Raw genomic sequence first — 24,141 nt, 5'->3', positions numbered from 1 at the left:
AATACCAGGGGGTACAGATTACAAATGACCTCTCTTGGAGCTACAATATGGTCTTTCTGGTAAATATAGCCCACCAATGCATTGACTTCTTTTGGAGGTTGAAGAGGGCTGATCTGCACTTCTCTGTTTTGACCTCCTTTTACAAATGTGTGGTAGAGAGCCTCCTCACTTCCTGTGTAATGGTATGGTACAGCAGCTGCTCGGCCACAGATAACAGAGAATACTACAACTAGTGGTTAATTCTGCACAGAGGATAATTGACAGTAGCCTACCCAGTATCAAAGACATTTACACAAACAGATGCAAAAGTGAAGCCTCCTCCATTATGAAAGATATCACTCATCCTACAAATGAACTGTTTGCCCACTCCCATCAGGCAGAAGATTGCGCAGCTTACGGGCAAGCACTACCAGACTGAGGACAGCTTCTTCTTGGATGCTATTAGACTAATGAATACATCATCACTAAATATGACTGTACATTATGTGTGACTTAAACAACACTTTGCATTATGTTTCAATATTGTCATGTACTAGTCAATTTGCTGTTTTACCTTTTTTACTAGCTGCTAATTATAGGGCATGCTGCAATAATATTTCTTTTAGCTATAGTTATCTTGTGTTTATCTGTTATACCTTATTCACAAAGCTTTGGGGGTAATGAGGCCACTTAATCTTGACATTGGCGTTTACATTGCCGCAAATATATCTTAATATAACAATATGTGAAACGGAAAATTCTATAGATGGTAGACTCTTTACTCAATCAGTATTGTCATCTTTCACTTCAGTGGAACATTACCTGAGGAAGGTTGATAAACTGAGTGTTATAGGTTGAATTATTTTTGTACTTTGTTTCTGATACATATTTTAGGCATCCCCATGCACAGAATATGAATTAAATCAAAGTTCTGTTTTGTAGCATTGGTTTTGCTTGAAAGGAAACAGCCTTTACATTTCACAAGTTTGTTTCCTGAAGAAGGTCTCTGTATTTTTCACATAACTCCCTATAATAAAGTGCATTAATAATAAACTGCAACACTTAAAGATGTCAGCAAAATAAAACTACATTCAATTCAAACTGCTGTTTAGAGTCAATGCAAAAAGTCCTGTGTTAAAGGAGATAATTGCACTGTAAATATTAACAATGATTGAATAGGATAACATTTAATATTAACAATTAACATGTGTAAGATACTAAAATTATGTCCACAAAGAAATTGTTGCAATGATTTATAAAGGGAGTCATTTTTCAGGTAATTTAATGTAAAATTAATTTTCCTCCCCACTTTACTCAAAGATGAACAATTACTATCTGTGTTTATGAAATCTAAAATGTTAAGAGTAAGTAAATAATTCTGTTGAGTTTGTGCAGATATGCAGAAAAGAAATAATTTAAATTTTACATCATTTGGAAGCTATGTAAAACGCAACAACTCATATTTATGAAGCCAGTGTTACGTAAAATGCAGCAAGAGATGCTGTTAATATTTCAATTATAAAGCAAAGATTTCTAGGAGAATTATTATTTAATGTAAATGTTATAAACATATCTTAATCCAACCTGTACTTTGTTCTTTTTCACCGATAGTATTATCTTAACAGCAGCATTTTACTAGTTATTTTTGCTTGCTACACTATGCAAAATCAGTAATTAGTAAGCTAATGAGTACAGCTGAAAATGGCAATGGTTCAGATATCTGGTTAATAAGTGTGAAATGGAACAGGAGAGTGTAGAAAAAGATTGATAATACAGACTGATTGAGCTTGGTTTCAAATCATTTCAAGAGCAATCTGTTCTGTGACTAGTATAATAACTTATAAGACACACAAGAAAAGTTAAGAAAATTTAAACTATACCATAGATTATGTTAATTGTCTAGCAAAGCCTAAATTATACCAAGTACTTTTTAAAAAAATTCACTTCAATTCCCAATAAAATGTATAAATACATGTATTGACTAAATATACTATGATTAAGCCTATGTTCTTGATTAAGTAATATTAAAAATCATACATTTATGTTTAATAAAGACATTTTGCATTCTATTCCTTGATTATCTGTTTCTATTCATTCTAGTGATGCTCCAATCGATCGTCCAACAATCTATATCTTTTCACTCTTTTCAAAGGCTTGATTGGTGATCAGTAATTTGGCCAATCACAAAAATTATTTTTTCTTCATTTGCTTTTCTAAGCTTAATGGTAATTTAGTTGAAGTGTTCCTTCATGCAAAGTATTATAGTAGTTGGCCTACAACATGTTTTTTTGCTGCAAACTTTCTGTAAACAAAGAGCAGTAAGACAGCAAATTTTACCAGAGATAGAGAAGATTGGAATATTAGTCTTTAAATTAAAGCAAGTGGAGTAATAAACTGAGAAAATGGAATCACAGGAGTTGTTAGAGAAATGACAAGAAAATCTACTTTAATTAATTCTGATCTTTTTATTTTGTCCTTAAATTAAAATGAATACTGCTTGTCTCAGTTTGGATGATGCTCAGATGGTGAGCGAGCAGATCATATTTCCAAATAGTAGAAGAAAAGATGAAGAAGAATTTTAAATTGGTGCATAATAAACAATAGGCTTGTCAACTTAACAGCAAAATGTGTCTATTTTACTTTACTTGTACTTTAAATGTTTGTACTGTGTTCATTTTTTTTTTTTTTTTTTTAAAAGGTTTGTAATGTATTAATTATCTGCACGTTTCATATAGTTTGAGTTTTGGTAAGAAGCAAGTATTGCATAATTACAGTACAGCACAATGCACTAATCAGTCAAAGTCCTTATTATTTTTTTTCTCCTGCCGCCTCCACTCCTCTATCGTTAAGCTCTGTCACACTACCTCCCAACTTCGGCTCTCCGAATGGAGTGAGGCGACCCCTTTTATGCAGTACCCAGTTATGCTCCAGGTGCTTCCTGATGAGCTTCCTGCAGCACTTCTGGGTGCGGCAAAAGTGCTACATGAGCACCCAGAAGTACACCTGGTGTATCTGTCTTCGGGCTTAGCAGCACTTCCTGTTGTGGTGGAAGTGGTGCAGTCCATGTTGCCTTGAATGTTCAGGCGTCCCCTGGTGGTGGCCACGTGCCCCAACAGGGTGGAGCCTCCCAGCTCCAATCTTGTGGGTCCCCTGCACCCCAGGGCGGTAGCCCTCTTGTGTCCTGGGGAGGTATTGGCACTCTCCTGGTTCTTCCACATACCAGGCATCCAAACTGTGCAGCCATCTATCACTATATATATATATATATATATATATATATATATATATATATATATATATACACACACACCCACAGTTGCAGCTGCCGCTCACGTTGTGAATAGGGGGGCTTAACGCACCCTAAGGAGACACAGTCGCTCCACCAAAACCCTCTCTTAAACTCAGATACAATGGAAAACAAATACAATTTTTTTTTTTAACCTCCTCTTTGCTGATACAATGGGAAACAAATACAGTTTTCTTTAACCTCCACTTTACTGATACAATGGAAAACAAATACTTTTTTCTTTTTTACCTCCTCTTTGCTCAAGCTGCTGCACCTCGCATAGCACTTTGAACATTTAAAAGCCCACACAGCAGCTTTACAATTTCTCAAGGTTGTTGTCCATGTAATAATTCGACAGGTGACAACCCCGTAGAGGCTTGAGGGACCTCATCAAAGGCAAACAGAATGAAGAAAAGGAGCTGATCCCAGTTCCTCCCATCCCCGCTGACCACCTTACGAAGCATTTGCTTGAGAGTCTGATTAAACCTCTCGACTAGATCATCAGTTTGAGGATGATACACTGCTGTCTTTGAGTGCTTTATTTTAAGTAACTTGGCTGTCTCCGAGGTAAAAGGTGGCCCTTGATCCGTAAGGAGTTCCTTAGGGATGCCGACTTGTGCAAAGACATCTACAAGTTCCTGTGCAATAGCCTTAGACGTGGCTGAGCGCAAAGGAACAGCCTCTGTATATTGGGTAATATAGTCCACAAGAAGTAATATATATTTATGCCCCCGAGCTGAGGCCTCTAGGGGCCCTACTATATTAACCCAGATCCTTTCAAATGGGACATCGATCCAGGGAAGGGGAATGAGAGGAGCTTGGTCCCTCATAGGAATTTGCCACAGTTGACACTCTGGAGAAGAGATACAAAAACAGCCAACCTACTCTTAAATTCCCAGCAAACAGAATCTGAGCTTAATACACTCTAACATTTTTTCGATGCCCAAATAGCATCCTAGAAAGTGGGCATGCACCAATTCACAGACCTGCTGCAGGTACATTCATGGGATTAACAACCTCCCCCTCATGCTCCGCTACCCGATACAACAGGACCCTGTGGTATGGGCTGATGAGTGCATTGGCCATTGACTAGCACGACTGCTTTTTAAGCAAATTTCTGGGAGTTGTCGTTCCACTGCTCCTTTTTGAAAGAAGCCGGTGCTTCTTTAAATTGAAATCGAATCTCAGAGAGAGGGTCCGGTCTCAAGAGGTGGGGTTTCTTCCAGGCTCGTCGAGGCACTGGAAGATGACATTTCCGCCTGCAAGAGTCCAGGAACCTCCCCATCTGCCTCTCGGTTTTCCGCATCTCTCTCCGCCGGCTGATTACATGGCATGGCAGCTTGAGATGGGTCATTCCCGTCTATAACCACGCCTAAACTATGTTTGCGAGTAGTCAGTACTATATCGCATTTATTGTTAGACCAGTCCCAGAATCACCAGAAAAGGTGGATTCGGGAGGACTGCTACGGGGATTTTTTTTAGCGATCCTCCATGTCTGATGAAACATAGGGTGGTTTTATACTGTCAGATTTTGCTGTGTATACAAGATACTGTATACTGGTCTTTACTTTCATCCATTGTCGCGGTAGTGCATAGCAGTGATCAACAACGGAAATGTTGCTGCTGGAATCAAAGAGAACTTCACCCTTAACTCCATTAACAATCACTACTCCCATTTGCGGTATCATCAGAGGGTTTTTAAGTGCACATAACCATCTCTTCACTCTCCACCTGAATTCATCCTCATTTCCAAGTAAATTGCTCACCCACGGGTCTGGGGAATTCGGAACAGCCTCTGGATCATAAGGAAGAGGCAGATTTTGTAGGATGTAATGCCCATAGTGTCTGCTAAAGGACTGTTCTGCTCTCCTTCAGATTGTGAGTCTGTCCTAGATGTTTCAATTAGCTCGATGAGCTCATCCATGTTCTGAAATTCCCCCCAGACCTGGGTGAAATGCTCAGGAAGGGTTTTGAGCAGAATATAATAAACCCCCTTCACTTCCGCTATAGGAACCAGTCCACTCCTGTATGTCTCTCCCACACACTCCCTTTGTTTCTCTACTAGCCCAGTTATTTCTAATGGGAGCGGAGCGGAGCCAGCACCGGATCTTTCTGGACCATTTGGAAACTCTGCCCCGGTGCTCTTCCACCTGGTAATCCTTCAGGTCCTGTCCCTGTTTCTTCTGGGCTTGCATCCTGCCACTGACACAAGAAAAACATGAAGACATCAAAAGGTTTGGGGCAGCCACCCATATATTGTGCCCTGGCTGCAAAAAGGGTTGTTTATGATGAATTGTATTCAGGTTTGAGTCCAGAACAGAACTGATTTGAAAGTAACACTATGGAGGCTTTAAAGGCCAGGACAGGAAGTGACGTTATCTGGAGCGGAACCGGAAGTGCCATCTTTAGGACCAGAAACGACATCATCAATGGCACCGGAAAATGGAGGTGACGTCTTGAGGACCGGAAAGTGACGTCATTCATGGTACCAGTAGTGATGTCATTAATGCCTATCACCACCCCACATGGGTACCGGGAGTGACATCATCAATAGCGCCAGAACCTAGCGGGATTTCCCATGGATGGTCTGAAAAGGATTGAGAGAGAAAGTCAGTGCAGCTCACCACCCCCTGGTCTGGCGTGGTACTACTATTATTCAGGCCCTTTAGCTGTATCACACATGTACTGTACATATAGAGTAAAAAACAGCTTTTTCCTAAATTAAGCTTCATTTCAAATAAGTACATTACAGAAGAAATTAAACAATATGACAGCTTGTAATTACAGAAAGCATTTTATTATCTTAAATCTCATATATATTATGGATACATATTTGGGAAATATATTTATTTTAGTATTTTATGGTCTCTGAACAATAAGCCTACAAAATTTCATTTTCTTAATAAATATGAACAGGTAACACCTGTATTCCATAGTTTAAACATAAAAAATACAAAAGTCAACACTTTAATATAGGACATAATTCTTCACATATGATTATGCAGTAGCCTAGTGTAAACACTTTTTTAAAGTGATACAAATAAATAAATTAAATTAAAACCAGTACTGGCCCAAAAAACATGATCAGAGCACCCTAATTCATTCATTACCTGCAAATACTGTTGGTTGCGCTAGATTATGAAGATCAAGAGCCCAAGTGTAACAAGACAAGGAAAATGATTACTTTTATTCTACAAAATTGTAATAGCTTTCAAAACTCAATAAAAGAAACAGACATGAACACTGGTTCTCTGACAATGATTTATTTCTACTATCTAGCAGTGCTGCTGAGACAGGCTTCTGCACATAGCAACGCTGACATTTATTAAGTGGGTTTAGTAAATTTATAGATGGACATTAAAAATTAATAATTCAACTCATGTACAAGCTTGGTGAATACCATAGACGACAACAATTTAGTTTACATTTGGCAGGGTGAACACGCTACCAGTTGCCCATCTGTGGGCTGAGTTAATTGAAACGTTTTATCATTTTTTCAGTAAAAAATAGATCAAATGCCAATCAAAATTCCACATTAGTAAAAACGAGTAATAATTGATTTTTGTGAATCACTAGAACTTAAACTATTGAATTTTTCTATGTTTTTTCTATTGTATCAGACATAGTATAGAATGTTTAACTATTCTAAAATGTAAAAATTATTCAGATGGCAGGGTAGAGCCTTTGTGAAAACTGCTGTCTCACAGTTCCAGTCCAGGCTTTAAATCTCCCATCTAATCACTGACTGTGTGAAGGCTGCATGTTTCCTCTGTGAACATATATATGTTTTCCAGGTACTTGATTTTCCTCTCAGATCTTCAGATATATGTGGGTTATATTAACTGGTAATTCTAATATTGGCAGAGTAAGAGTGTGAGTATGGCTGAGTGCATTAGTGAGAAGTGTGATGAATATGTAAGCCTCTTAAAGGATGTTTCCTGTGTGAAGCCAACCCTGACACAGACAGGCAGGAGACAGGTTTAGCACCCAGCGCTCGGTTCATTTCTATAATTCAGTGCACAAATCACCAAAACACAAGACAGTCCAGTCCCTTCTCTGCTGCCAGTCCCTCCACTCCTCTCCTCCTCAGGCGTTGTCCTCTTTTTGCCGACTCTAGCCATTAAGTGGTGGGAATTGGCCCCTTTTTATATGGCACCCGGAAGAACTCCAGGCGCCCAATGAGCTTCTTCCAGCAGCACTTCTGGGTGTGGAGGAAGTGCTGCTAAATAGGGCTTTGTAAAAGTCCATGTGCCCCCTGGCATTGGCCATAAGCTTCAGTAGGGATGAGCTACCATGGTCATTAACCGTGGCCCTGCTGGAAACCAAGGGGGCTACCTCTGTTGGCCCGGGGTAGAAACTGTCCTGAAAATTCTCTCTCCCCCGACCTTTCCATACTCTGGGCATCCCGGCCAGGTAAGGGCACCAGCCGTCCTCCATACCTGCATTCCACCCGGTGCAATGTACTAAAAACAGGTATTTGGGTACTGAAGTTTTTAAAACTTTGGGGGGTGGGGGTTGTAGAAGAAAATGAAGACTGCTCCTTAAGGGACTGAATAAACCCTTTTTGGAGCCATATATTTCTCATTATTTTATAGTCTAGAAAAACGTCTTTTTTAAATGCAACATGTCTAAACACAATTCAAGATGAGACAAAAAGACATTCCATAAAACAGTGTTTTCACACCTAGTTTTTTTGGGACATTTTTTTTCAAACTCTCATGGAACTTTCCTGAATGTTTTATTTGTTTAGGTTGATATGAAAATGCAATTGCACTCTGGTGCAGAAGAAAACAACTGTACCAAGGCCCTTTGTGCTGCAGTAGTAGCGCTAAGCGTCTGCTGTGAATAATTGGGGTATCTCATATGTAACATAATGAGTTGAGGGTTAACATGGAACAATAAAAACAATAAAAAGGTATATACAATGTTGTGAAGGACAGCCGGGTCCCATGCCCGGCAGGAACACCCCTGCTGCTTATGTTCCGGGGGAGCCACCATGGGCAGTCCAGTACCTCCCCCGGGATGCTTGGTGGCAGCCTCCCTGGCCGACGGCGATTCCCCAACCACCCGCAGGGCTCCATGGGAGACGGAGTCCTCCACAGCCTGATTGGGGGCTCGGATGGCCGCTAGGTGGAGCTGCATGGACTCGGCAGCCTGGCTGGACGATTCTTCAGCCCCACCCAGAGGTGCAATCAGGACCATGTGGTCAAGCACCTGGAACACTTCCTGGTGGGTTATAAAAAGGGCCAGCCACCACCACTCAAGGAGCCAGGGTAGGGAGGAGGAGGACTAAGCTTGAGGAGGAGTGGTAGAATAGAAGAGAGTGTTTTTGTGTTGTGATTGCTGTTTGGGACTGTGTTGAGCTGTGTGGCACAGGAAGGATGTGTCCCGCGGCTGAAGAATATTAATAAAAGCCTCTGTTTATTTTGGACGTGCCTCTGCTTCAGTCTGTGCTGGGTTGGGCGCTTATATAGCGTCTTTCACATCTGGCGTAGCCGGCAGGATCCCGGTCTGTCCATTTGGGCCGAAACCTGCAGTAAAATTCAAGTGGAGACCCGGCATAGCGAAGCACAACAGCGAGAGGCACGTGCTCGACTCAGCTGCACGGAGAGCGCGCCCACGAAGCAGCCACAGGCAGCACACAGAGCACTGCGCAGCGCAGGGGGAGCAGACTCAAGCCCACAGACGGGCATGCGCAGCATAGCGCAAGGAGAGAGAAGCTCAAGGCCGCAGCCGGACACGCGCAGCACAGGAAGAGTGCACTCATGGCCGTAAGCAAGCCGCGCCGCAGTGCACCAAAGCATGCACTTGCGGCACGAGGCCGCAGGACGACCAAAGAGAGACTCCTAAAGACACCGCGCAATGGGGAAGAAGAAAGCTGGGCGGACACAGAAGCCAGCCGCCAGACGCCGACATGCCGACCAGCACCACAGGTTGCAGCCGGAGGTAGGTGACGGGCCCAAGGGTGAAGGGCCGCGGGAAGGGTTTTCCGCGTTCGCATCAGCCTACCTCCTAGACGCCGAAGGGCGAACTACCTGTTGCTGGGCTGATGGTGTCTGTTTGTGGCGTGACGGCGGAGAGAGCTCGGAAGAGAGCTTGGCTGGGTTGTGTCTTCCCATTGGCCCGATCACTCAGCTGGAGGTGTAGAGCCCGGATGAGCACCCCAATGTGGTCTCCCAGCTAGAGGAGCAGGAGCTCCTCTCTGAAGCAGGTTAAAGGGCGGAGGGAGTGTGTCAGTTGCCCACTGAGGAAAGTATGCAGGTGGGGGAGAAAGACCTTCTCCCTGACCCTCTGAATCACCCGAAGGGGCCTGCGGAGGTCCTGCAGTGCCTTGATGACTCGTGGTCGGCGGGAGGGGACGAGGGGAGCCCAAGTCCATCACCAACTGAACGTATTGACTTTTCTTGGGCTGCACGGGAGGTGCAATCTGTGCTCCTACCCCTGTAGTCTTTGGTTAAGGTTTTCCAGGTCCTGCAGGAGACTAAGGAGGGTCTGGACAAGAAGCTCGACATGCCATTGGAAGCCATTACTGGGTGGCTCAGCAGACGCGGTGCGTCATCCTCCAGCCTGCAGGACACAGCAGTTCAGGTAGGTAAAGCCTGGGCCGTAGAGGAAAGGGGGCAGAGTGCAACGGCTGCAGTTATGATCAGTGCTACTTGCCAGGCCGCTCCGCCCACTACACAAGATGCCGCAGTGTGGACCGACACCGTGGCGGAGGAACGTATGGATAGGCAGCTGGTGGATGTCGGCTGCCAAACAACTCCGTCCCCTCTGACGGCACCGGTCTAAAGGGGTGCAGACGGCACAGGGTCTCCCTTCTTCCCATAAGGGGACTCAGACCGTCGGTACACCCCAGAGGAAGAGGAGGACCCGGACAGAGTGGTCGGGAACTCCTAACAAGGTGCAGCATAAGCCTGTCGGTGTGACGGTGCAGGAGGGCTACGCTGCAGAGGGGTGAACATGTCACGAGCCCTCCTCTGAGCGGGCGAAGGGGCAGGAGTTTCCTGCCTGCTTCCGCTCCTGCATGGGTCGAGCTGGAGGGGGTCAGTTGTGCTTTAACTATGGCCACATCTGGAGGTGTTGTCCAGAGAGGATGTCCGAATGGCAGGGACGTTGGGGCAGCACCCCCAGACCTGTTCGTTATATTTTTACAGGGCACAACCGCAGAGCCAAAGATGCCGATTCCCTGTCCTGGAGAGGACCGGCCCTCGCAGGGCAGGCCGATGAGCCCCACAAGCCTCATCTAAGGGAGGGGCACTGTGAAGGACAGCAGGGTCCCATGCCCAGCAGGGACGTCCCTGCTGCTTATGTTCCGGGGGAGCCACCATGTGCAGTCCAGTAACCCCGGGACGCTTGGTGGCAGCCTCCCTGGCCGACGGTGATTCCCCAACCACCCGCAGGGCTCCATGGGAGACGGAGTCCTCCACAGCCTGATTGGGAGCTTGGATGGCCGCTAGGGGGAGCCTGGCTGGACGATTCTTCAGCCCCTGTTTATTTTGGACGTGCCTCTACATCAGTCTGTGCCAGGTCGGGCGCTTATATAGCGTCTTTCACAAAGTATATAAAAATACATATGTAAAGAGGTACACAAGTACATAATTTGTAAAAAAATGACTCCCACCATTACTCACTCAGTTAGATCACCACCTGATTCTGCCTTAAAGTATCCCATGTACATGTGCATGAACCATGCAACAGTTCACCCTGTTTGTTTTTTTAAGCAAATAAACAAACAAAAAGTGTAAATTCACCTGTGATCATGTTCATCAAAATACATATAGAGGTGGTGAGAAACAAATAGCAGTGCCCTGTCAGACCAACAATCAAACCCCTTCTAAAACTGTCCTCTCAATATGCACACTAACGTTGACATATGTAGTAAATGCTAATCAAACACTTCAAAATGAACATTATTAACAAATATTTACAAGCATTAACACAGTAGACATGTGATTTGAGATGAAACTAAATTGACGTTAGATTCATATGGTGGCTGTTGCACAGTAAATATGCAACATCATTAAGTTACATGAAACTCACTATGTCTACTGGCATAAAACTAAAGCACATCAGTGTATGCCCTCAGCAGAGTTTGTTTACATTTGTACACTCGCCATTTGAAATGTGTCGTTTTCCTACCATTTATAGTAAGACATCATTTTCATTTAGTCCAGTGGTTTGATAATAGCCATTTTGCTCAAAGAGTTGTGCTTGGTAAATAAATGAAATTATTTTGACAAATGCAACGCTGAACAAACAGAACTGTTGTAGATCCACCGGGACAAAAAAACATTTCTGCCCAATGGGAAAGTCCTTCACACAGCTACAGGATGTTTATTGATATGTTTAGTTTGCTTGAAGGTTTGCAGTATAAAACACAACCAAAATAACTGCAAAATAAAACAAAGTAACCAATCACCGCCAATTCAAAACAAACCAAACAGACATCTTACGACAGAAACTATAATCCAGCGAGACAATGAAATTGTGGTCCCAAACTGGTTACAACAAAAAAAAGGCAAAAATTGTTACCTGTGATAACAAGCTTCTGTCAATGCTTTGTGACTGCTGATCAAACCTCTAATCAAACCTCTCGCTCAGTACACTGGCGGATGAGAACTGTAGTTCACACTGTGACATTGCCACAAAGTTCCAAATAAGATGACACAAAATACACAAAAACAAATTTAGAGAGGGAAAAGCTATACCTATGTTTTTGCACCCATATTAAAAGAAATATTCTTTTCTTCTCTTTAGGTCATCATTTTTACTAGCAAACTGATTGTATTTTTATTAATGTAATTTTGCTACTTCTACTATAATCTTGCAATATGACACCACAGTTATTACTGACCATGCTCCACCCTTGAACTTAAAAAAATAAAGCACTGCTAATTTAGGTTGCCACTACAGACATAATCCATTATTATTAGTAAGTAAAGATTTTATTAACTTTGTTTTCATTAAAATTATTTTTTCACAATCATGTTGAACATTTATTTGCCATTAAAAATATGTTCTAAAGTGAAGCTTTTTTTTAATAATTTAAAAACAATATAGTGTCTGTGTTTCCATTTTAAAATGGGCTCCAAAGTGCACCATTCCAAATGTAAAATGTAAACCAAGAATATTCGAATATCAGGAAGCATCCTGAAACGGCACAAAAGCTGTAAAGCAATGTGTGCTGTCTCATAGACTAGAGATAGTATTATAAATGAGAGTGGACCAGGAGATAAACATGAGACAAGATTTGTGACAATTTTGATAATGGGAAGTATCTTTTAGCCAGGACCAAAACTAAACACAGGAATCAAAGTCAGAGAGACCAATGCAAATGTTCGGGCTGGTTTATACTTCATGCTGAGAATGCGTATGTGCACGCATCATGGCTGCCATGTGTTCCCAGCGTTCATCACAAATGTGACGCATGTGCAAGTTGCAGTACCAGCAAAAAGTCAGGGGGTGCTCTGTGATCAAGTTGGAATGTGACATCAGAGACTAGACTAGACCATTAGACTATATATGTGTGACAGAAAGCCACTGTGCGGATCCTACAGGATCAATGTGCGATCTTTGATGTTTGATGAAAGGTTCGTTGTGGTGAAACAAAACGGCAACATAGAAATGCATTTGTGGTCCTTTTATATTCAAGCCTTGCATATTCCCCAATGTAATGACACGATACATTTTAAAAGTCTCACACACCATCTTCTGTGCTGTCTTTTTTTTTTTCCACCTTCACAACAGCGTCAGAATGTATGGCAGCGTATTTGAGTCACTGAGAAAAAAAATTAAGGACACAGTGAAAATGTGATTAAAGTAGAAATTTCATCTTTAATCTCAAAATGTCCCAATTCCCCATAGTTTATGTATGAATTCTGTCAGTCCGGACCACTTTATCAACCGTTATTTATAAGAACAATATCTATATTTGGAGCTCTAAAGCATAAAGCCTACCATACATCCGCAAATGTCTATTATCAGCACCCCTTTAGACCTTCGAAAGGATATAACACAGTTCCACCTGTTTACCCCGTTATTCAGCATGCGCAACAAGTAGTACACCTACAGTTCTATTTTCCACTTCAGGCATTGGGTAAAATCACTCAAATGATGAAATTTATTCACATGTCGATTTGCACAGCACATATTTAACCTAGAGCTACTTACTATATATGAAATTTTTAATAGAAGGTAAAAGCTTCTGTAACTTTTACTGAGATGCAAATGTGCAGTCAGTGAAAAGCTACTAACATGAGAGGTTCAGACAGGACACACATTACAGTGGCAAAAATTGCGTAACCCCACCTCCTGGAATAAAATTAATCCTATTCGAAGAGGGCTTTAGATTACACAAAATCTAATCTATGTATCAATATTAAGTTTTAGCAGATATGCTTTATTACATACTATTGATAAAGCCATACCGAGAATGTTCATGCCGTCTTTATGAATGAAGAAGCTGAAAATCTTTTGTAGTGATACTTGATATATCGTTCTTCATCTTGAAAATGGACCTTGAAACCGACATGTTGCGACTAAGAAAGAACCAATTCAGATGCTCTCCATATTATGGCAGAATTGTCAATGTTTGCTTTCACTGTAATGTTTTATAGAAAGTAGACAGCCAAGCACGTATATTAACAGTATTAAATTCAAAATATTAGGGATGCACTGATAACTTTTATTCAAATTAATACCAAATACTTCATGCACACTGTAGGCCATACTGAACACTGAATGAGTACTTTTATTACACAGAAAAGTTGCAATAACCTTACAAACATTGTTAATATTTAGCCAGTAGTAGATAAAAAAATACTTTAAAAAACTTATTTCAAAAGAAAAATAAATAAATCGTGAGTGTTCTCCCCTAGACTTTCTCATATACTCAGATATGGGGATGGATATTTGAGGAGTAAACCACAAGACAATGATTAGATTTTTATATTATGTACTGTACATTAAAAAACCGCCAACAACAAATCAATTCAAAATTAATACATTAGAACCTTGGTTCACGAACGTCTCGGTACACGTACAACTCGGTTTACAACCAAAAAGTTCACCAAACTTTTGCCTCGGTTCACGACCACACACTCGGTATACGAACAAGCCAGTTTCCCTTTACGTTTGTACATGTTCAGTCTCTCCCTGTGCATTTCCTGTGCAGCGAGCGAGCAAGCATACACACGACACACACACACTGGCGCACACACGAGAGACACACACACACACAAGCACGCAAGACAGAGGCACACACACAAGAGCATGTGAGACAGAGGCACACAAGCGCCGAGACAGAGGCACGCACACACACAGGCGCGCGATACAGAAGCACACAAGCGGCGATACAGAGGCACACACACACAGGCGCTCCAGGCTCGAGAAAGAGACACACGCACACACAAAAGAGCGAGCGAGCGAGCTAGCGAGAGAGGGAAGGAAGGACGCATAAGGTAGAAAAGGCTTGTTTTTGTTTTCAGTTCTGTATACAGCGAACATTGTGGTAATGTTACATTTCTTGGTGGTTAATTAAATTATGGATTTTTCAAATGTTCATTTTTTTCCTTGTGCTTAAAACTCATTTAAAAAAAAAGTGTTTTTAGCAAGCGGTTCCTAGCACTATAGCGCGAACTATTGCAGTGTTAGTTTTCTCTGTTGTTCTAGGTTTTCTCAGTGTTATTCAATGTTTTTACATTTAGTTTACTATTACGTTGTGCATTCTATGGTGTAATTAACTATATTTGTGCTTAAAAACTAAAAAAATATATATTTACATACAGTTCGTATGGTCTGGAACAGATTAATTGAATTTACATACAATCCTATGGTGGAAATTGCTTCGGTTCACGACCACAGTTTTGAAATGAATTATGGTTGTGAACCGAGGTTCCATTGTATACTGAACAATTAGTATAAATGTAAGGCTGAATAAATCGGTCTCTGCAGCTGCATGAATAAAACGTAAAGTACCACTTCCCGCTAGCGGAAATAGCCCTAAAGTTGATAGAAATCTACGTGTTGAATCTAATACTTGTATGCAAAATTTGGTTGACCTAAGTGAAAGTGTACTCAAGTTGCCATGTTTATAAAAACACATACACACAGGGGCGCACACACACACACACACACACACACACACACACACACACACAGACATAATTCTAAAAATTGTATTTTCGGACTCAGGGAGGTCTAAAACATTGAGATTCATAAAAAATTACGGAATGGAATTTTTGGAGGATTCCAATACTTTCCCAATACTTCATATACGAGAAAGTAAAAAACTGCAACTTAGTTGCAATTCTTAGCAACTGAAATACATATCTAACTGTAGGATAACAGAAAGATGGGAGGAGCTCACCTCGCTTCTTCTCATGAAATTGTGTACTGTGCATTCCCTTTTTATTGTGTCACCACATTCTATAGTAAATGAGACAACAGGAGTCCAAGTGGATTTTACTGGTGCCATATAAAAGAAATAAATGCAGTACCACACAGCAATTTTAATGTTTAATTTTTCATGCTTAACGTTTTAAAGTTTATTCTCCCTCATTTATGTATCCAGTATGAATAAAACTGAATTTTCATAAGATGGAGTTCTACTGTTTAAACATATTCCCATGTGTGGATGGCATTTTTGCATTGAACATTATATTTGTGTTTCTGTTGCATGTCGTTTTAAAAATATTGTAATTATCATAATGTACAGTGAATTGGGCTTACAAGAATAAACTGATGTAAACCACCAAACCTACTGTAAATTTTCACTTTACTCAGTCTACAAAAATGGAATATCTAAACAACACAAAATGCACATCACATGTATACATGCTTTTGCCCAGAGTCCCTGGAGACACCTGCTGGCACATTATGACCTTTCTCAGATTGCAACAAAACAAAGGCAGACTTTAGCTTTCTTTCTAGAAATTAACAACAAGTAAGATGCAATCATCAAGTAAAATTCAAACCAGAACAGTACAGGACATTCTGAGAAAACGATTGACATCTAAATTTTGCTGCTAGACATAGACATGAAACAAAAAATGTTCTTTGAACAATAGGTTTCTTTTGTTTGATACAGAAGTATTTTGAGGGAGTGGTGAAAAAATACTTAATTTCATCAGTTATTAACTTTAAAAGCTCACTTTTCATGTCTGGGTAAGTGGTTCATGTGACATGAAATGTGTAGATTGCTACTTAAATTTGAAACTCATTATAGGCAAATATATTTAAATGAATTTGTGTGAGACTCCTTTAAAAGCTAATTTAAATATTCCTAAAAATAAATCTATTTTTTAGTACAATTTATTCTTACGTACAGTAGGGATCTTATCAGGAGAAAACGCTAAAGAGCTTACATAGATTAAAAACATAAACTCATAAATAAATGCATTTTTCATCAAACAGCAGTCTAGTTTTTCAAAGACCAATAATAAGTTATACACAAAAAATATAATATTTAAGTGTATATAAGTAATTTCACTATTCTTGCACTCATAAAGCTTGCATACCTAACATGCTACAAAAAACTGGCATTTCATGATTCATAACATTTTGTTACCTGACTAATACTAAAATACACTTTATTCTTCAAATACAAGGAATCACTCATTCTAAAATTAATTCTAAGATTGAATGTTATCACATCACCAGGGCAGGATCCCAAACTTCAAGTGTAATATCCTCCTAAATTTGACAAAATGTGCTCTTGATCAACACAAGGCAATGCACAGAGTTCTTTAGCTTGATGCTACTTCAGATCAGCTACAGAGGAATGGAAAATCTGTGAGTAAGCAGTTACTGCAATAAGCTGTAGCTCCGTATCAAACAGAATTTAAAACACAGAGAGTTAGCTTCAATTTAATTTTCCACATAGCTCTTGCATAGATTTCTAGTTTATGTATTCTGTTGCTGCATTTTCACTCTACAAATATCTGCTGTTGGACAAGATAGTTAGGTGCATAATATTTATTGAAGACTTACTAAAGACTAAGTTGAAACCATTCAATATTGACAATGGACTCTGTCAATGTCCACAGGTAGACTGATAGCTGAATGAGCTATTTGCATTTTGACATAGTTGTTAAGTCTCTTTCATTCTCCCTTAATTTTAATTTAAAAATGACAATTAAAAATGAAGAGATAAGACAAAGATTAACACTAAAAGCTGTGAGGCTGCAACTACTTCAGTGTAAGATCAATCAGCGTGCTGATTACCAAAAACGGATTAGAACTACCTTCTGTTTATGATTTTCATGGACAAGATGTGAATGCAAAAGTGACAAGCAATACGTACCCATTTCAAAAACGTAAGGGTTGCAGCTCTTGTTTTTGCAGATGACACTGTCTTTTTCGTCTCATTAGAATGTCATCTCTGATGTACAAAGGAAATATCTGAGTAACTGAGTGTAATGAGACAGGGATAAAAACTGACTCCTCCAAAATGTGTCATTTTCTGTGCAGTTGCCCCAAGTGGAGGGTTTCAATTGCCTTGGGATCTTGAGATTGACTTCAGTTTATTACAGTGGCAGCAGTTTCACTGATGCTATACCAGATTATGTTAGTGAAGCAGGAGCTAATTCCACATATGCAGCTGTTATTTACAGGTCAGACTACATTGGACTGTGTTGAGATGGGTGTTGTTTTAATTGTTAATTTCTTCAAGTGGTGTCACATCCTGCACTCAGCTTATTTTGGTGTAGAAAGTGTGCAAACCAGTATGCACCAGTATTAACTAATGATTGCTGGCTGACAGCAGCATGGTAATCATGAGGGATGAGCTAAGCACTATTTTACAATAAAAGTGAGCGGGGGGTTAGGAGAAATGAAACAGAAAGAGAAATTGATTGCTGGTTTTGGGGGCGATAAACAAAGGAGGACGAATTGAGCAGCATGCATCAGGCTGACTAGTTTGTGGACAGCAGAATGAAGGTCTGAGTGAGCTCTGAGAGGTGGATGTGCCCTCAGGAGCTGAGTAACTGAGAGGTGCAGCTGGCAAGAGGGAGTGAGCCACAGGAGCTAGTGGAAGGATGGGGTTCTGACATAGTGGCATCCGGGAATGGGAATGTCATCCTGGGAGATGTAGTGACGGAAGTAGGTGGCAGCTTCAGAATCCACAGGTACCGGATTTTTGTTTCACAAAGTTATTATCTTAGAGGTAGAAATATTCTACCCAACCCCCCCTTTCAAGAACTGATCACTTGCTCCAACTCTTTAAATAATGGCTATGGCTGTGGTCCCCTGTAAGCTGGACTCCCACAAAATGGTATTTTCACTGCCGATTAGTTGGTGTCACTCAGTCACTCACTTACATATATTAAAATGAGCAATTATTGAAAAAATGCAATAATAATACATATATTCATGGATTTAATAAAATAAATGAAAACCAACCCAAAACATTAGCTTGAATGAACTCTGCTGTAATTCCTATATATTAATTCTTATTACTATGCTAATTACCATTACTGTTATATTCTCTATTTAAAGTACTCATTGGTGGCCTTAATTAAAGCCTTCCCTGGACAGCCATCAGATGAGACAACTACATATGTGTGCCCTTGAATGGAAAGCTCATTATTGCCTTTAATAAAAGCTCTCACTAGAAGTCAATTACAACACAAAAGAGGAACAGTTTCTTTTCTGGAATCAGAATGGCAACAGGAAAACAAGTATTGTACTTACTAAAGTGCAGAGTCATTCAGCTCATACTCATAGCCTCGAGATGCTGCCAACCGAATCCCTGAGTCGGCCCATAGGCAACAAAGGGCATGTGCTATAAATGGAAACAGCATCTGGTCCTCATCAACACATCTGCCACATGAAAGAATAGTATGTGCATGGACCTAAAAAAGAAAAATCAGTCCAGTTAAAAAGTGATCAGTCCTAACCTGGCCTACGGTACCTGCTAGACTGTAATGTTACAGACACATTTGGATTACTCCCTCATGTGACACCCCGTGCAGTGACAAGGTTGACACAAGACCACACAGTGTGCGTCTTGTCTGAAGGACTGACCGAGATCAGATCTGTGAGAAGTCAGACATGGAGACACAGACACAAAAAGATGGTATTTTCAAACAAGAGTGGGTTTATTTACAGGTGCAACAAAACAACAAAGAATGACCCAAAAATAGTGAGCAATATATATATATATATATATATATATATATATATATATATATATATATATATATATATATATATATATATATATATATATATATACAGTGAAGCTTCCAGTCCCAAAAATAAAAAATACAGACAAAAATGTACATACACAAAAAATGGTAATTGTCCTAAATGAAGAAAAAGAGTTCAGAAAGAAGCTACACAAATAAAGTCCAAGAGAGAGCAAAAATATTTAAAAGGGAAACAAAAGTGTATATACAAGAACAAAAAACAAAGTGCACCAAAACCCAAAACCTATAAAAAATACCTCCACCAAAATAAAGCTAAATTAGGAGATATCTATAATATATTTACAATGATTAGATCTTGCCTGAAGAAGGAGCCTGAGTTGCCTCGAAAGCTTGCATATTGTAATCTTTTTAGTTAGCTAATAAAAGGTGTCATTTTGCTTGGCTTTTTTTCTATATATTTACAAGAAATTTACAAAAATAAGGCATAAGCCACCGTTTGGTAAACTAAATGAAACAAGCTATACCAAACATGTCCCCGAGTAAAGCGACCCCTTTACGAGGCAAGAAGTGCCTCTTGCAGTCTGGGCACAAGTCTTCACCCAATCCCGCGACACGTTGCTCCCTTTAACCAATCACGGCAGACGCAGGTACTTTTCTGAACAGGTGCTCCTCTCGACCTTTGCAAGCCTTGTAATAAATAGGGCTAGCGGCCTCATGTGCGCGCGAGCATGCACAAGCGTGAACTCCTCGGAAGAGCCAATACGCACTACAAAAGTAAGGACTTATTTTCTTTGGAAATTCCCTCCTCGCACTAATGCATCCATGCAAGGATCAATGTCAGGACTAGAGAGACGCTCGCATTTATGACGGGGTAGACATGGGGTGGACAAAGTCATTCCTGGAGGGCCGCAGTGGCTGCAGGTTTTTGTTCCAACCCAGTTGCTTCATAAGAAGCCCTTATCGCTCAAGTAACACTTCTGCTTCACTTCAGTTGTCTTGCTCGTTAAGATTTTGAACCCTTATTGCTTATTTTAGTCTTAAACAGCTGTAGTCTTGGTTTCAAATTGCTTTTTTTTTAGCAATCAGATGCAAATGACAAAAGAAATTCAGCATTTCTCCATTTAGCTGGTTTCCATGTACACCTCTGTGTGTTTATCATGCACTATTGGGTTTAATTAAATACTTGGAATGAAAATGAAGAGAAAAATGTGAATGACTGAGAATTACTCATCTGTTTTAGACTTCAAATGATTTGGATGATATCCTTAGAAAGGAAAAAAAATCTAGGATATGAGAATGACCTGACATGGCAGAGTTAAAGCATTAACAAGCCCCTAAAATTAAATAATTGACATGAATTTTTTTTTAATTAAGCAACTGGGTTGGAACAAAAACCTGCAGCTACTGCGGCCCTCCAGGACTGACTTTTCCCACCCCTGGGGTAGACACAGCGTATCCAGCAGGCCTGACCTGGAGGCGCACCCAACCCATCCCGCTGCGTAAAGATGCCTAAGACAAAATTAAAATGACCACGAAAGCGCACTCTGCACTTAATTGCTTACACAGGTAAGTGCTTTTGGTGAATTGTAAAAAGTCGCCTTTACCCTATTCATAGGACTTTTTCATTAAAGTGGTAATGCCTGTCAGGCGCATTAACACACATCATCAGTAGATTCTTTTCCAGAATAAAATATCTTTTGACTATACAGCATTAGCAAAGTATATTTATTATAAAGGCAACACATATATCAGAAATTACAGCAAGGACTCAAGCAAGGATTCTGAAAATCACTGTCATCTCTTGCCTCTAATAATTACCTATTAAATTTTAGCCGTTTAACATATCCATGTAAGTGCAGGCATTCACTGCTAAAGCTACAAGTTGGCATCTAAGATGGTACATAAAGGCATTTAAGATTCTGGGTCACTTTGTTTATGTAATTCAATACAAGATTATTGTAATCTGTTAGGATAATTCTTAACTATTAAGGAGCACTGTTTTTCCAGGGTTTATTATTTTGTTTGAATCACACCCCAGGGACTGACTGCATGTAATTTAGATGTTATTTACCTTGTCATAAGAGTACTAGATACTAAGTGAGATGTTCAAAAAAGTTGTAATCATGAATAGACATTCAGAGTTGAACTACAAAAAATATAGGAGTTGGAGTACAAGCATTGTAATATTTTAAACAACCAAGAACTAGTCACAGAGAGAGGCATAAACAAGAAACAGCTTTAATAGCAACTTAATTATTAATTGGACTAATTTTTGTAAACAATATTTGAATTAAATTAAAAACGGCAGCTAAGAAACCTGCCACGGACTGCCTGTTTCAGTGTTTTAACATGCTGCTTAGAAATTCCATCCATGCTATGGAGATCTTTTCTCTAAAGTAAACCATCTGAGCACAAGCTAGAACTCAGCAACAAAAACACCATTCACATTCTTGTTTTAAGTGCAATGTTCACTCTTGCTCTGTTGATGTGGTATCTTTCTGTGCATTAGTGTTTTGTTTGAGGAAGTTAAACCAGCATTGCAAGTCTAGCCATGTGCTGCTTTCTCTGATGTTGGACTGTCTTGTTTCCCCTTCTGATACTCTGAGATGTGTGTATGCATGGAAGAATCATGCAATTGGCCAAGGCTTCTAGATAAACTAGTATATTTTTCCATCGACTGCATTTTGAGGATGGGATCAGCCTGCACAAAGATGGTTAATTTAACTCAGCAGGACAAACTGTTGCTGTGATTTTGTCCAGTATATACAGTATTTAGAAGAAATTTATTCAAATCTTATCCCAAGATCACAACAAGTAGTTTCTCGATTCACCTCCATTCTTCCAAAGCAATGTTGTAAAAAGTTCTCCTGTCTTTTGTATATCTCTGTATCTCTGAAATTGACAAAGCTATTTCTAGTAATAATAATACTTATTACTATTACTACTACTTGTACTAATAATATTTAGCCTATAATTCAGAGGTAGATCAAATCCCACCCGTGGAATCTCTATACTGAAAACTTCAGCAAGTTTCCTAAACAGACATTGCTCTCCCATCAAATATAGTGGAGACTCAAAAGTATTTGAAAGTGGCTCAGTAGCAACCCAGGTTATCAAGGATTACATAAAATGCTTAAATGACTGAATACCAGGCAAAAAAGTGGAAAGTAAGTTCCTCTACTGGGCTACCAACAACCACAGTGAAAGATTAGGAGAAGAAAGACATCATGTAATGCTATTATGAGACCAATCTATTAGAGTGGGGTTTCCGAAAAAAGAATCCACCAACTCAATACTCCTCTAAATATTCATATTCTAAGATTAGTGAGCACGGACTTGCAGATCAGCAAATTCTAACAGTAAAAAAAAAAAAAAATCACTTGTTGATGGCAGTAAAACTGCAAGAAGTACTTAATGGTACTGTCTGACCCAGACAACAGTTACAACATGATCACAAACAAAGAGCTTGCATGTTGATAATGAGATGCACACACAGCATTTGCATGAACTCTTTTGAAGAGTGCTTTTACTGGAAAAACAAAAAGCTGCAACATACACCAGTAGAAGCAAACTAATCAATTGATGCATATTACAGCCATGGTTCTCACAGAAGAACTTGAATATGAATTAAAGACACTTCTAGGGAAACAGAGCAACTACACAAATGGAAAATGGGGTTATAGATCAGCAATGGACAAAAAGGTAAAATCATTGACTAAAACCCTTGAAGAAAGGGATCCTGCAGAAAACTAAAACAAAGACCATTCCAACTGTACCAAATGACAAGAAAACCATTACTGAAGCAATGGAGGAACTCAAGCAAGGCATTATAGAAACTGGCAAGAGAATCAAGTGTTATGAAGCCACAATACAGTAGTTCAGGTAAAAGAGTACAAATCAAACTAGTGGCAGTGTATCAAAATAAAGAAGTCAATGGTAATAAGGATTTTATTGGTAAAGAAAAGACAGCAAACCTCTTGAGTACCATAAGATGCAACTTCAAAAACCATAGCAAGAAAAAAAAAAAGGATCAAACACACAGGGGCCCAACAAAGTGGACACAAGATGACTGTACTGTCAATCAAACCTGACATTAACTAGTGCAGCTGCACGATCAGTTGTAACTTTTTCAGGGTTTCTTTTCTTTAAAGTTCGAAACTTTTTCCCACATTGCAAACACTTCCTTTATCTCACTTTAAGAGATAACCTCCTCCGCGATACCAATCTCCTGCAGAACCTCCGTATGTTGCTGCGTCTGTATTTCCGTCAACTCCTCTGTCGTCAATTCCTCGGAATGTGCGGCGACTAGCTCTTTGATGGCTCGTATTTCGAATTTTGCCTCGTAACTCAAAGCAAAAAATCGACCTAGTGACGGCTCGTATCTCAAAAAACTTGTACGTTGGGGCACTCGTATCTCAAGGTACCACTGTATTAGGTTTTATTTTGTTTGTATACAATATTTGTTCATTATAAATACATTTTTCTTATGTTGAAAACGTTTAACAAAAAATTGGGGTGTTTTTTGGGGGCTGGGACGAATTAATCTAATTTCAATTAATTTCAATGGGGAAAATTGATTTGAGATACGAGGATTTTGACTTACGAGCTCAGTCACAGAACAAATTAAACTCGTATCCCAAGGTACCACTGTAGTAAAATCTGAAAGAATAGTCAAAAACAGAGCAAAAAAGGTTTAAACATCCAGGAACACAAAGAATTAATCTCATA

General features: G+C 39.9%; 1 protein-coding gene across 1 annotated transcript in view; it reads right to left on the bottom strand.

The window, feature by feature from the left end:
• Positions 1-24,141, bottom strand: part of gnav1 (guanine nucleotide binding protein (G protein) alpha v1) — a 345,398-nt gene that overhangs the window by 205,061 nt on the left and 116,196 nt on the right. The window contains exon 4 of the mRNA XM_039739505.1: positions 18,956-19,116. Within this exon, the coding sequence (XP_039595439.1) occupies positions 18,956-19,116 (161 nt within the window). The remainder of the gene's footprint in view (positions 1-18,955; positions 19,117-24,141) is intronic.

Source organism: Polypterus senegalus, chromosome 17 (assembly GCF_016835505.1).
Source record: "Polypterus senegalus isolate Bchr_013 chromosome 17, ASM1683550v1, whole genome shotgun sequence".
In the NCBI taxonomy this organism is placed as follows: Eukaryota; Metazoa; Chordata; class Cladistia; order Polypteriformes; family Polypteridae; genus Polypterus; species Polypterus senegalus.
Note: the sequence above shows the minus strand (reverse complement) of the source record. Positions and strands in the feature narration are given on the sequence as shown.